This window comes from Labrus bergylta, chromosome 6 (assembly GCF_963930695.1).
Source record: "Labrus bergylta chromosome 6, fLabBer1.1, whole genome shotgun sequence".
NCBI classification, from domain to species: Eukaryota; Metazoa; Chordata; class Actinopteri; order Labriformes; family Labridae; genus Labrus; species Labrus bergylta.
Window position 1 is genome coordinate 30,263,413 of NC_089200.1, and position 14,151 is coordinate 30,277,563.

Consider the following 14,151-nt stretch of genomic DNA (forward strand, 5'->3'; position numbering starts at 1 on the left):
TTTAATTCTGCTATTTTTCTGCCAAATGTAAAAAAAACTTTAAAGCTCAGGACTAGGCATTATAGTGTTTCTAAATTCTTTTCTTGTCACTGCAGGTGAGGCCGACCTTTGAATCATAACTGTAGCCGCTGTCCGGCGTGGACGCCAGCGTCTCAGGCGGGGAGCAGCGGACGGAGCCAGAGGTGGAGGATGAGGAGCACATAGAGGGGGAGGAGGAGGCTGAGCTGCAGCAGAGGATCAGGTAGTTCCTCCAAAGGCCGACATAGGAGTCGCTGCTGTTCAGACTGTTTACTTTCTTGGCGTTGATGGGGCTGCTAAAGGTGGACAGGAATGAAGGGACAGAGATTAAGCACAGGATATCCAAAAAGCGGAACAACACTGAACTGTGAACCCAGGAAACAGAGTACCGGTAGCTGCCTAATAACTGCTTATATTACACCCGGGTTATTTATCTTGTGTCAAAGCCACTAGGATGGTTTCTTTTGGTACGTGCAATGACAATTTGCGGCCTTTTTTTTTATTGCACTGTGAGTACCAAGAGTGATTACTTATTAGGGTCAAAAACTTTGGAATCTTCAACGTCAACACTGCTCCACCTGGTCCCAATTTGCCAAATCAGGAGAAGTGGTCATAACTTGACATTTTTTTCCCCTCATGTCTAAAGTATGCACTTTGTACAACATGAATGTTTACTAAAGGCAGGATTAGAATGCAGACACAACAAGGCTCCAGTTCACAGACCTATCACATAACGTCATCTCAATAACATCATAACATGGCCCCTTTCAAACAGTCGACAATAAACCCACCTATAATGATACAGTTTCAAACATGTGCAAACATACAGGACACAAAGACAGAGACAAACTTACTTGATGTCAACTTGTGGAGACAGCAGCTGCAGGCGGGTGTAGGCAAACATCCATGCGTAGTTGAGTGCAGTCGGGCAATGTTTGGGCAGGTTCTCCTGCCGCAGGTAGCTGGAGAAGCTGATGACCCAGGGGTCCTGGCCCTGAGTAACGTGGGCGAAGACCCAGATGTGCGATGGGCTCACCACATCAAACTGGTGGCTGATAGGCGATGAGCTCCACTCAGCCAGCGTCTGAAGATCAATCCCACTGGGACAGTAGAGCAGGTTGGTCTACAGAGAGAGGCAGGTTGAGTATTGGTTCAAGCTCAATGGTTTGTATGGGTCGTAGCTTAGTGGTTAGTTTGCATGCCCCTTATGAAGCTGTAGTCCTCAACCAAGCGGCTGGGTTCATGTTCAGACCTGTGGCTCCTTTCCCACCTGTCATTCCCCACTCTCTCGTTCTCCCCGGGTTCCGGCTCTATCAACCGTCTATAAAGGCATAAAAGCCCCCAAAAAAGTAATAAATAAATAAAGGAGACATGTATACCTGGTCAGCTCCTGTGAGGTGAATAAAGCTCTCCAACACTGATGCACTTAATCTGTCCATTACATCGATGGCCAACTCTTCATCTCCCTGAAAGGAGAAGGAAAACCAAGGTCAGAAAACAAATAACTGTTAAGATTCACATAAATAAGACTGTTATTTGTGCTTTTTCTAATGTTCAAGTTATTACCTTGCCGATGCCCAGCGCAGTGTGTAACGCTCGGACCTCCTTCAGGACATTGACAGCCAGCCTGCGTGTGGCAGGACGACAGCTACAGAGCACCACCAGAGCTAAACCCTCCACCATATGCAGCACGCCTAAGGGATGAGTGCGGTCCAGGGACAGAGAGTGACCACTGCTGGAGCCCTGTTAGAAAAAAACAAATAAACTCAAAACTAAACAAATTACAGGTACTGTAATACATATAATACTAAGGCTGCAACCAATTCAGAATTTTGTCATCAAATCAGGATATGGCTCCTTAATATGAAGCTTTGACCATAATGTCTTTCTTTATTTCAGTTTAGCGCTACATCAAACTTCTATGTAACTCTACATGAGGATCATGTTTTACCTGCAAGATGTGATTTTTTTGTACAGACAGGCTTTAATATACTTTCAGCAAGTACTCTCCTTTTAAATCCTGTTCCAGTTGTTTTAAACTAGTTCATATATCTAGGGGAGGGTTATTAAGCTCGATTGATGAGCTTAAATCCTCCAGAAGATATTTTAAGAGAGACCAATTTTAATTTGCTTAATTCACAGTTTTTACTTGTCTTTATTATTGTGTATGTTTTAGACGAGGAGGAGATTTCTGCAGATTGTTTGGCTACCAGTAAAAATTTAATAATTAAGTAAAACGATAATTCAACTCCAGGTAAAAACAGTGTAGGGTAAATACTGAAATTTTGATATTTGTTTTGTAAGTTTTCAGCCTGTCATGTTGTTTCTCCTGAAATGTTCTGTGTACAATGTTGATGCTAAAAAAAAAAAGAAAAAAAAAAAAGATTGTGGACAATGTTGATGAGCAAAAAGCCAGAGCAATGACCCGAGCCTTCTCAATTAATGAGTCATCCATTTTTAGAGGGACGTCCTATATAACACAAAAAATCCTGAGAGATGACTTAGTGGATCTAAAACATTCTTGACCAACCTGCACGTCATGGCTTTTATTGCTGCTCTGCACCGCCTGCCTCCACTGGCTGATGAGCTGCAGTAACATCTTGACGGCATTGTCCAACAGTGTCGGGTGAACATCGGTCACCTCTCTGACAATAAAGTACACAAAGCCTGAGAGAACGTCCTCCCGCCACTCGGGGAAATCCACCATCAGGGCCTGGAGGGTGGTAAAGGCAAGGCCCCGCAGCTCCTCGTCCATGTGGATGGTCAATCTGTGCACCAAGACAAGACATTTTTTGAAGGTGTGGAAAATGTGTGGTGAGGTATCTGTAGCACGCTGAGTGGAGGGGGAATTACTTTGCAAGAAGCTCTATGAGGTCTTGTCTGCTCATGCCATCAGGTATCAGCCTTGGGATGGCGGCCACACACGTACGGAACAGATCGATCTTTGGCTTCCTCTCTCCCCTGTAGCACAAAAAGCTGATGAGAAACCTGCTAAAGGTCGAGCATACAGAGAACAAAGGGTGGTACCCAAAGTATGATTCAGGTTCATGGTTGCATACGTTATCATGTCCTCAGGCTCTTTGTTGGACATCTGCACGTTAGTCATGCTCATGGAGCGTCCCACTTCCTTGTCCAGGTGTCGCAGGATGTTATCTAAGGCTTTTCTTACTTGTGGGTAGTAAATAGACATGCCTGTAAAAAAAAAAAAAGCAGCAGAATAACTACACCAGGAAACAACAACACAATAAAGAGAACACAGTTCCAAAAACTCATTCTTGGGAGTTTTTTTTCCTCCTGAAGGTTCAAAAACCTACCTATGACCTTAGCTTCTTCATCAGTGAGGGTGGTGTTAAGGAAGATCTTTTTGACACGCAGCGTGTTACCAGAAGGCATGATGATCCCTGTAGTAGGCATCGGAGGCTCTCCATCTTTCTGCTGTAGGCTGTCAGCAATTACCAGGAACGCCCGCAAACCAATATTCATCCGCTGGTGGGGCAGAAGGAAATGATCGGAAAGAATCCACAAAAACAACCACAATGAGGTTGTGAGAAATTTGAGAAATTTTACTTTTTTCAAAACTCAAAAAATCTCCATTATTTAAACAACTGAAAGTATAAAACAAAGATTTCAGGTCTTTGATTCAGTACTGATAGTTGCTGATATATTTGTGCAATTTATACAATGTGCAGGAAATTGCTTGGATTTTCTGGTAACTAATAACAACAAATTATGCAATATTGGGTGTCTAAGACATGTAGAACGTGACAACCCTACTGTAGATCAGAGCTATGGATCTAGTCTCTACTTTACCTCTGGGTTGATGGCAAAGGTTTTGTGAGATTTGCCCACACACAGGAGGTCATAGATTATCTCCTTCATAGCAAAGTCCAGTCTTTCCTGTAAAAAAACAACAACAAGAAAACAGCAATTACTTGCATGCAGTAACTACATGTTGTATATCTATGTTCAGACTAGCAGTGAAAACGCTTACCTGAGCTATGAACTGGATGATCTTGACAAAGATGTTGAGGGGTGTGTCCCTGGGCACTACACTGCGGGAGCCTTTGGGGAAAAGTGCTGAAACAATGCTGAGTAGTCGACTAGAGGGAGGAAAGATAATTTATTTTAAACTTATTAGTGCTGAATCACAACGACCATGCAACCTTCTACTTTGTAGTCATGTTTATGTGTTAATGGAACTGACCTCTGTGTGACAGTGTTGCTCTCACACTTGATCCTGATTATATAAACCCACAGCAGTCTGTAGAGCGACTCCAGTGCTACACGGGACATTTTTGGGTCTTTGTTCTGTGGATGTCAAAAGAATAAAATGAGCCACTCATTGATGTTTGTCAGTGTCATTACCCACCTGTGAGACTCAAGAGACCAGGTTGTTGCTTGCCTTAGAAACTCAGATCAAACTGAAAACCTGGCAATTGTATTCAGTGAAATGACATGATCGTTTTTCAGTCTTTGAGCATAACTTCTAATGAGTCTGGGATTGTTGTCTGGACAGTTTGAAGTCCACATGGTCTGATTAAAAGTTACACTTTGAGACTTAAGAATTTTTCAGTAGCTATCATCCCCTTGTTTTGCCAAACTCTAACCCTTGATTACACACGGTAAATATGATATCAAGTGTAAAGCAGCAGCAGCCAACAGTTGTCACTGCTCTGAAGAATTATTTCCAATTCTATGTATTCTGCTGTACCTACCCAGGAAAGTCTCCAGAACTATTGTTGATGAAGTTGTACCAACCTCTAGATTGAACAAAAGAGCTCCCTTAGTTTATAAAAGTATTTCATGGTGTGGACTAGAGGCACAGCCTTCAAATTAATTATCCCTTCTTTACTTTGATTGTCAGCTCAAGATGAAGTCAACAGAAAAACTAGTGGAAACACTTTAACAGCAGCACCAAAAATGACAATTATGAGCACTTTTCACACACCATTATCAACCAGAGGAAAAAGGCTTTGGGAAAATAAGTCTCTGACACCATGAGTTTGATTAAAATTTATATAAATAGTTGTGACCTGAGATAGAAGACATAAACTGTATATATTTAAAGATAGAGTAGAGTAGATGTTTCCTAAAAAAACATAAAAGGAATGCCAATCAATCATCACTTAAGGGCCTCCATAGATGTGTGGTGGTGACTGTGTCTGCAGGGACCCTGCCCTCTTTCTGGATTTTCATGTTTTCTTTTGGTGTACATGGGACATTTCTTGGCAGGGAGGTGGTGTGTTTCCCCCAGCCAATGACAGTGCGCAGGTGAGTATAGGAGTGGATACAATGTAGAGGTGGGGTAAAAAAATCGATACAGTATAGTATCGCAATATTTTGTGTGGTGATATTTCGTCTCATGGCAGCCAAGTATCGATATTTTTAACATGATATTTTAGATATGCTTTTTTAATTTTTAACTGCTGAAGGGGTTGCACAATTTAGTTAAGAATTCATGTTCAAGTTCCATTAGACTGAAAGTTCTTGATTTAGTTTAGTGTAGTAGACATAATATGCAGTTAAAAAGCTTAATCGCAATATATTGAATCGCAAAACATTATTTGCAACCGGCAAATATGACGGACGGGGAAGTAGCAGCAAAGAAGAGAAAATATAAGTCATATTGAGGTGAAACTCAGAGCAGATAAAGCTAATTCCAAAATGAGGGTGAACCTTGCAGATTCGGAGTTGGCCTTCTTTCCGTTGGACAGGCAGGTGCCAAACACACATGGTTAGCTTATGCTAGCGTGCGGTAGCTTGCAGTGTATGAACAAGCAGCAAACGTGATGTCCGCTTCTGGGGGCGATGAGCCCAGGAGGAGGGGTCCAGTTTGAACGTTGTGTTTACAAGCAGCAACGAAAAAATGCAACTGACTCAGTCTTAACCATCATGTCACATGTTTGATGAAGACCCACATTGTGATATTTGGTGCACAGTTATACTGTGAGCAACCATGCATGTGTGATTGGAGCATGGTCAAAATGTTCTTATGACAGCTTTAACTTATTGACATCACAGAGGGGAGAGGTCTGCATAAATCTGTCTGATCGTTTCATTGTCATGCATCTCCTTTTAACATCTATGTTGACATTTAAAACAAAATTACCCTGAAAAATCTATTTTTGGGTGGGTTTGGGTGGAGGGGCATTGCTGTCCATCTGCTAGTTCAGCAATGCCGATTAGTACAGATATCCCTTTACTTGGAGAGCACAGTGGAGATAATTATAATGATGGCACGGCATGGCTTAGGAAACAAATCCCAGCCACACACAACAGTGGATCACTGAGGACTGATGTAGTCTCTGATGTCAGAGGGCTGCCTAAGATCACCACTGTCATACAATCACATACACCATCATGTTCACTGTGAAGTCATTTTCGATGATTGAGTTTCTATAAAAATGTTTTTAGGTTTAAGGTTAATCGATCGTGTTTAAGTTACCGTGACAAACAATTAAGGAAGTTGTAGACCTTTTTTTAAGAATATTAGGCTTCCATCAAGTGAGCCAGTGTGATGACCCTTATCGTTCCTTAAGCCCACATAGCAAAATAAAATTATCTTTTTAAAGGCTCTAAGAACTTCTCTGACCCCGGACCAGTGAATAGTAGGAATGCATAGTAAAGATTTTACTGATCATTATCACATTGATAAGTTATTTTAATTCGGACAAAGACAGATAAGTAGCATGTTAATCCTTTTAATATTAAGTGTGAAGTCTTTTTTATAGTGTATGGCTAGAACTGCTTTGTATTTTGGAGATGCAGGATTTCAAACAGATCCTGGATGTTAGTCTTCATGTTATTACAATAGTATTGCGCTTTTAAATACAGCTGAATCCTCTTCAAGTCAAACATGGTAATTTAGCATGTACTCTACAAATAGAGACTTGAGTAAATTGCTAGAAACATGTTCACACTACCAAATCAAAAGGGATCACGACTGCCCACAAACACAAACCAGCCCAATGACAAAGCCGAAAAGCAACATCACAAGTTACAGACACTTCACGGATTCCTCTTCTCTACTTAAATAAAGTAACACATCAACATCACTGTCACTACAGAGAATGACTCACAGCTCAACCGGGCAGAGGCACAACTGTACTAACTCTATGTCCACTTCAGGACCCGGACTGTGAGAAAAGAAGTGCAGCAGCAGAGAGGTCACTGACGCCAGATAACTCACCTGCAGCGTCTCAATCTGCTTTCGGATGCTGTTGTTAGACGGCATCTGGAGCGAGTCAGTGTGAGAAAAAGATGAAATGACAGGAGACAAAGAATGTGGGGGGGGGGGGGGGGGGGGGGGACATGCAAGTTATAAAAACAAAAATATGACCTAAACACATAAGACAAGAGCAGTCTAAAGAGTTTTTAACTCTTGTCAATGTGACAGGAAAAACTAGAAGCTACATCAATGAAATCAAATACAATGAACTGTTGAAACATGCCACTTGTGGATTTATTGGAGAAATTCACTGTGGCATGCTGGTACTACATAGTGGGGTTGGCAGTATACCAGATTTGAAAACTTCAATACGATTCTATGAAAAAATCTAATGATATGAATACCTGTTCAGATACCACGGCAACAAAAGTTTGATGCATCCAATATTAGAAGTTTTTTAAATTATCAAATAATCAGGGAAACTTCTGCACACTGTCTAAACTACAAAAATAAGTTTGTGCTCTTTCTCTTGTACAGCTTTTGGTTAAAAGTATGACCAGCTTTGGAACTTTTAGATCTTACCGATCATTAAAATAAAGGAGATTATATAAAAGTATGGTAGCATCAAAAACAACCTTACTACATAGTAACAGTTCGTTTGTATTTGATATGGCGTTGCATATTTCTACAGAGTAAAAAACTGAATTCAAAAGACTCAGGAAGGTCAAATTTGGTGTGCTGTGGTCTTGAAATCAGAGAAGAAGAAAAACACACAAACAGAGGAGAGGGAAATCTCAAAGGAACAAGGAAAAGAAAGTTAAAAGATGGGAGTGTAAATGATTTCAAAATCAAAAGTGAATCCCAATTGTCTGTTTCACCTACGAAGCCAACAAGCACCGATACCCCCCAATCAGCAGTCTGGTTAGATCCATGTCAAGCACACTTCACAATGAGATTGTCGGACTTTAACCCTGTGGACATCACATTTTAGTAGAGCGGCCTGATTACGGCAGAATCACTCACATCCTTAGTTTGAGTTAATGTAAGAGAAGTGATAGCTGGTTTTCTCCTCCCTATTCAAACACTAATATATAATAATATAATTATTTATGATAAAATAGGGCTGGGACTATCAGTTACTGTTGTTCTGGTAATTGGTTTATATTATGATATTTATTTTACTCAATTAGGTAAAACTCTATAATGAAGTTAAATGATTGAAAAAGAGATGTAATCTTTTCCGAGGGTCAAAGGTGACACCATCAATAGCTCTATGTGTTAAAGATAAAAATGGACAATACAGACACAAATGAATCCTTCCACTGATGTTTTACAATTTGAGATCATTTAATGCTATGATTATTATTATTTATTTATTTTAGCAGGTGTTGTCTTGTATAACTTTCTGTTCCAGACACATCCAGCAAACATAGCAGTGTGTTTGTTTGACATGCTGGAACAAATTAGTCGTGCTGCTGCTTTTAGCTGTTTCGGGCTTCAGGCTGTAGACGAGCGGGCAGTGGTTAGCTCTGCAAACCAAACCACTTCCATTTTGAAGGGGGGGTAACTTTTTTGGGGAGAAGGCCTCATCTTTGTTCATTTATTAGTTGACATTTCTTCTTGTATTACCAGGTTCACGATTAACGTCAGGAGCTCTTTGAAGCTGTGGCTTACTGTTATTTTCAAGTTTAACTGAAAACCTTAAACAAGTGTTTTTCAAAGAATACGGCAGCATTTGAATGCAGTATGTTACAGTATTGTTTCCTGCTTAAAGACTTTAAAAGAATAACCTCAATCTTCTTGTATTTTGTGACTACATTTTGCAGACACTTTCATATTATTTTGAGGTGGGTTCATTTATAAGCACTAATGGGTTTTCTTCTGTGCATTTTGTACATACAGGTCTACTTCTGTCTTATTTTAATCTTATTTCTTTTGCACAAATAAAGAGTTTAATTTATCATTTTAATCATTGCACTTAACTTGTATTTAAATGAGTACATTTATCACTTGTTCTCTGTAAGATAACATAAAAAAAAAAGATATTCAGCTTACAGTAAGTTTTCATCACACAGGAGAAAACACAAATACAACTATCAGCCATCCGTTCTCAACACAGTTTTCAAAAAGGTTTCTTAACTTGATTATTTATACTGTTTATGCTTTTAAGCTGCGGTCAAATTAAATTACAAAAAAATAGTAAATCTGAGAATGCACATTTTCTATCTTTTTGAGGCAAATACGGCAGCAAAGAGGCCACTAATAGACCTGATCTCCCAAAAGCATGACAACCTGCCCATCCTTATTCAAATGTATGAAACATGAGTGCACACTGGGTGTTCAAATTAAAGTTATTTGTTAGTCATAGTAGAGGGGGCTGGTGAATCAAAGCAGGGCCTTCTGGGAAATAGAGAACATGAGACTAGATGTTAGCTATATTAATTAAAAGTGAATAAATACTCAAACATTAAAGCATGCTGTGAATGTTTTCTCTGCTCTGTTTCCAGCAGACTTTCAATCTGCTAGAAAAAGAGACTTAAAAGTCCTTCTAGATTTTCAAACGTGTCCACAGGGTTAAAATGACCGTCAATACAAGGAGCCCTTAATCAATAAAAAAGCATCGCTACACTTCATCCTTTACACCAACACATTAAATTCTCTCAATCACTGAATCATCACCACCACTTAGAACACAGGTTGATTATGATTTTCAAATCAAGGAGGTCTAATACAATCACAAGGGTGAAGGAGAAGGCTGGAATGAGATCACTGAGAAGATGGACAACCATTGGAGATTACAATCACAGAGACGCGAACAGAAATCTATCCACCACACGATCACACAATCTCCACAGAGGGCAATCGATGCAGAACGGACAGACAGTCATCGAGTCAGTCGGTCAGTCGGTAATTTCATCAATGAGTTACTGAATTGGCTCCATGATGGTCAGGGAGAGAGGAGGAAAGTAGGTTTGATCTGTTTGTAATTGGTTTACAAGGAGCCATTAACAGACCTGAGTAAAAACAGCACTTGAGATAACATGCAGTATGGAAGGTGCATCAATCTGAGATGGAAGTTGTTTTGGAGGTTGACTTAAAATATGCTTCACTTTATTGTATTACATTTAATGAGCGATTAGTTTAATAATCTTATTTCATGTGTGCATTTTTTAAATCGGTTTTCTCTATCAAATCAAGTGCTATTCCTGTCAAGATCTGGTTGTTGATAATGCAGGGGGAAAGAACATTATGATCTTCAGACACAGAACCAAGACTACTTCTTCAATCAGTGGTATTACAGCATGTACTAACAGAAGAGGATCATCAGACAAAAATCCTTTAATCAATAATTAATGTTTATGCCTTCAGAGGTTCATTAGTCTCATGGTAAAAAAAAAACAGAATTCATTAACTTGACCGGGCTTCATACTGTCATCAAAGACACAAAACTGTGATTATAGGTTTCATAACACAAGTCTTAAGACCTCTGAGGTTTAAACTGAATTATGATCTATCAAGCTAAATACAGTGCCCTCAAGATACTTGGGAATACAGTCACTGTGCTACACTTTAGAGCACCAGGTGACAAACTTTTATGAAATGACTGGGAGAGAAGAGTCAGGCTGGCCGTACCTTCAGGTGAGAGAGGCAGTTCTGGAGGAAGATGTGCCAGTTGTTGAGGAAGAACTGCTTCTGACTGACACACAGTAAGCATGTCACCAGGGGATAGAGAGCCTGGAGGGACACAGAGAACAGTGTCAGCATCAAAACAGCCATGAGGGTATGTTAGTTAGAAGACAGTGTTAGAGGGTTTCTTCAGACTGCAGGCAAATCAGATTTGTCTCACAGGTAAAGAAGACGATTTGTTCTGCTGCGATTCACACTCCGGTTGTCGATATATTATCATTTAAAATTTTGATACGATATTGGTAGAAATCCCCCAAAAACATTCCATACCGGTTTTGATACTATGGCAACAAAAGTACAAGTCCTCTGCACCCAATATGACTTTATTATTTTTAATTACAAAAATAAAATCAAACATAATTAACTTGGCACTAATTAAAGTCTTAATAGCTCAAACATGTTCGCAACATTTCAGTACCAAAATGTTTGTAATGTTGGGTTATCTATCTATCTATTTGTTGTAATTAAGTCAGTGTGCAAGAGTTTGCCCTGCACACTGTTGCACGCATTTTTTGATTGACTTATTCCTCTCCCAAATACCTGTGGGCAGAAATATCCCACCTTGAACCGGCAACATCAAAGCACCTGTAGTTAACATTTTACTACGTCCAAGCTTTGTCAGTAAGTGCCTAGCTTTAAAAGCAAAGCATGAAAAATTGAGGTTCATCATCTCGCCCTGCAACCAATCAGGGTCCAATTAGTGACCATTCTGGTGCAGCCACTCTGAACATCCATACTATATGGACATTGAAATCACATTTGCAGAAGTCCATTTTGCGTGTTTTTGCAAACAATTCTCTATAAATCAATCTTGATATGCCAAAAATGGATTTGAGCTTACAGTCTGGACAAGGCTTAAATGTTTTGTAGGGACATTAAGTAATTCACCACTCGTGATCAAATTATACACTGTGAAGCCCTGAAAACAACAGAGAGGCAAATAGCATCAGCAGACTCATAACCAGACATTAGCTGCTCAATTCACCGTACTTCTGTGAAACAAAACAGACTTAAAGTGAAGTCGAGTATTTTTTGTTAATGGATGAAAATGAGGAACTGGGTGTGCTGCAGCTGATATAAACATTGATGAAATGCAGGAAAGTAAGACACAGCAGGAGCAAGAAATAATAATAAAGATGCAGAGTTAATATGAATAGAAGAGATAAAAGTAGGACGGTCTAATTTTTTTACCAAAGAGTGCTTCTTTCTGGAACTTAGGTCAAACGTTGTCTGGTACAGCATCTCCACAAAGTTCTTCAGGCACGGCACATTGACTTCGTTTTTCACGGCCTGAGGAAAAAAACAAGTCATTAGCACGGATGTCATATTGAAAGTGCATACAGAGATTGATTGATTAAGAGTGAAACCGTGGAAATTCCTTAAAATGTTACTCACAGCAGCGACAGGGATAAGGATCTCCACAAAAAGGCCTGCTAGAGCATGCTTTATGTCTTTATCCTTGACTTCCAGGAAATACTGGGCACATTCCTGAGAAAGGACACCAAAGGCACTTCATATATGAAGAACATACAAAGAATATATGGACACAAACTGCCAGGAGGGGGTACAGTTGGACATAGAGATACTGTGTATTGGAGGGGGGGCATGAATTACTAAATTTCAATAGATTATTTTTTATTAATGATAATCCCTTATCGCCGTATTTGCTTAAACTGTTGATGCCAACAGGCAAGAAATGATGAGCCATATTATCAGAAAAATGTATGAATGGATGGAGTTTTATGTTACTGCCACTCATTCAGAACTACAAGAAGCCTGCTGTCCTACAGACAAGCTATTCAAATGACTGGCAATAGATAGTACGTGATATTTTCACACTGCAGCACTTTGACATTTATATCAAATGTAAAGTGTGACAAGTGAAATACATTGTGATTGTTTTTCTTAGAGGCTCACCTCAGAGCAGCAGCTGAGGAGTGTGAGTGTGTTGGAGAAACTTGGCTCTAGTTTGCACTGCAGCATCAGTAGCATGGTGTTTATAACCAATGCATACTTTTTGTGAGTACTAGAGTACAATGTAATTATTTGAAAATTAAAATAACTTAAAATGTCCATCTCTTGTATTAAGACATGTCCAGGTTTAGATTGTAACTTCTAATAAAGATTGGCAGATGCATCCCTGCAGCATCTACTGCCTCTTTGTGCAGTTTGCATTTGTTGTGATGCACTTCCTCATTGAACTGCGTGTATTAAGAGTGCTGCATGAATAAGAAAACTACGTCTCAGCTTGAATCAACAAAATGTCTATTGTTATCCAAATAAAAATGTCCTAATAATGACTAATCTGAGACAGAAAGTATGAAGACACATAACTGATGCAGAACCAACAACAGCTGTTCCCATGATCAAAAAAAAAATCAATGAGCGTAAATAAAAGATGCTTTACCGAGGCAAGAAACACTCGTTCAAACATATTGATAAAGGACAAGCTAAATTAAAATTGTTTTAATATCTTAAATAATATAAATGTATCTATCCTTTATAGACTCTTAAAGATCATCATATGGACAGAAGCCATGAAATGTGCTGAAACAGAGGGACGGTCATAAACAATGCTAAGTTCCATTAACACATTAGTGAAATCAGGCTAATGTTAAGAGAACAGTGAGTGTGTTTTTATGCACTCTTGAAGGCAAGTAAAAAATGCTCCATTCACAACTCTGAAACAAACACACACACACTTCTTGGCACACCCCGTTACCCCGTTGATCGTTACTCATCGAGCTTTATGAGCCACTGCTACAGAGAGCTGCTGCTGAGTTTGAACAAAGGCGCAGCGGTGAAATGAGATGTCTGCTGCAATTTAGCAAAAACACACATCTGCCACACTTACTGTACAGACACTCAGGCAAACATGCAGAAATAAACAACTATCATTTACCTGCATGAACTGAAAAGAGGCCTCAAAGTCCTCCACAGGATACATTTTAACCCTGAAGAACTTCATGCCCATGATGAGACTGATGATGCTCTGGACTACGTAGGGACTCTGCTCTTTCTGCCGGAGCTCCTTCAGTTCTGTGATGAACTTCTTTCTTACTGCCTGAAACCTGAGCACGGATAAAGAAATCAACAGAGGCATATTAAAACCTTCCACCATAATAAAATAGGTTATTATTTAGTCATTTTCCCACTGAGCATGCTTACTTTGACTGTGTAAGGACTCCGATGACCTCAGCATACAGGTCTGCAATGATGTGCACATTGCCAGTGTTGGGGCCACAGTACCTGAAGCATTAAACAACAAAGAGGTAACG

General features: G+C 39.6%; 1 protein-coding gene across 8 annotated transcripts in view; it reads right to left on the reverse strand.

Annotated features, from left to right (window-relative positions):
* Window positions 1-14,151, reverse strand: part of fryl (furry homolog, like) — a 70,889-nt gene that overhangs the window by 33,810 nt on the left and 22,928 nt on the right. For 5 of the 8 annotated variants that reach the window (XM_065956170.1, XM_065956175.1, XM_065956173.1 and 2 more), the window contains 17 exons: window positions 14,042-14,122; window positions 13,776-13,944; window positions 12,269-12,361; window positions 12,065-12,163; window positions 10,820-10,921; window positions 7,208-7,252; window positions 4,223-4,326; window positions 4,010-4,118; window positions 3,829-3,915; window positions 3,333-3,504; window positions 3,078-3,210; window positions 2,872-2,979; window positions 2,549-2,786; window positions 1,585-1,761; window positions 1,398-1,484; window positions 873-1,141; window positions 107-314 (listed from right to left, as the gene is read on the reverse strand). In XM_065956170.1, coding sequence (XP_065812242.1) covers window positions 107-314; window positions 873-1,141; window positions 1,398-1,484; window positions 1,585-1,761; window positions 2,549-2,786; window positions 2,872-2,979; window positions 3,078-3,210; window positions 3,333-3,504; window positions 3,829-3,915; window positions 4,010-4,118; window positions 4,223-4,326; window positions 7,208-7,252; window positions 10,820-10,921; window positions 12,065-12,163; window positions 12,269-12,361; window positions 13,776-13,944; window positions 14,042-14,122 — 2,281 coding nt within the window. The remainder of the gene's footprint in view (window positions 1-106; window positions 315-872; window positions 1,142-1,397; window positions 1,485-1,584; window positions 1,762-2,548; window positions 2,787-2,871; window positions 2,980-3,077; window positions 3,211-3,332; window positions 3,505-3,828; window positions 3,916-4,009; window positions 4,119-4,222; window positions 4,327-7,207; window positions 7,253-10,819; window positions 10,922-12,064; window positions 12,164-12,268; window positions 12,362-13,775; window positions 13,945-14,041; window positions 14,123-14,151) is intronic. The other 3 variants (XM_065956172.1, XM_065956176.1, XM_065956178.1) reach the window with 1 other exon arrangement.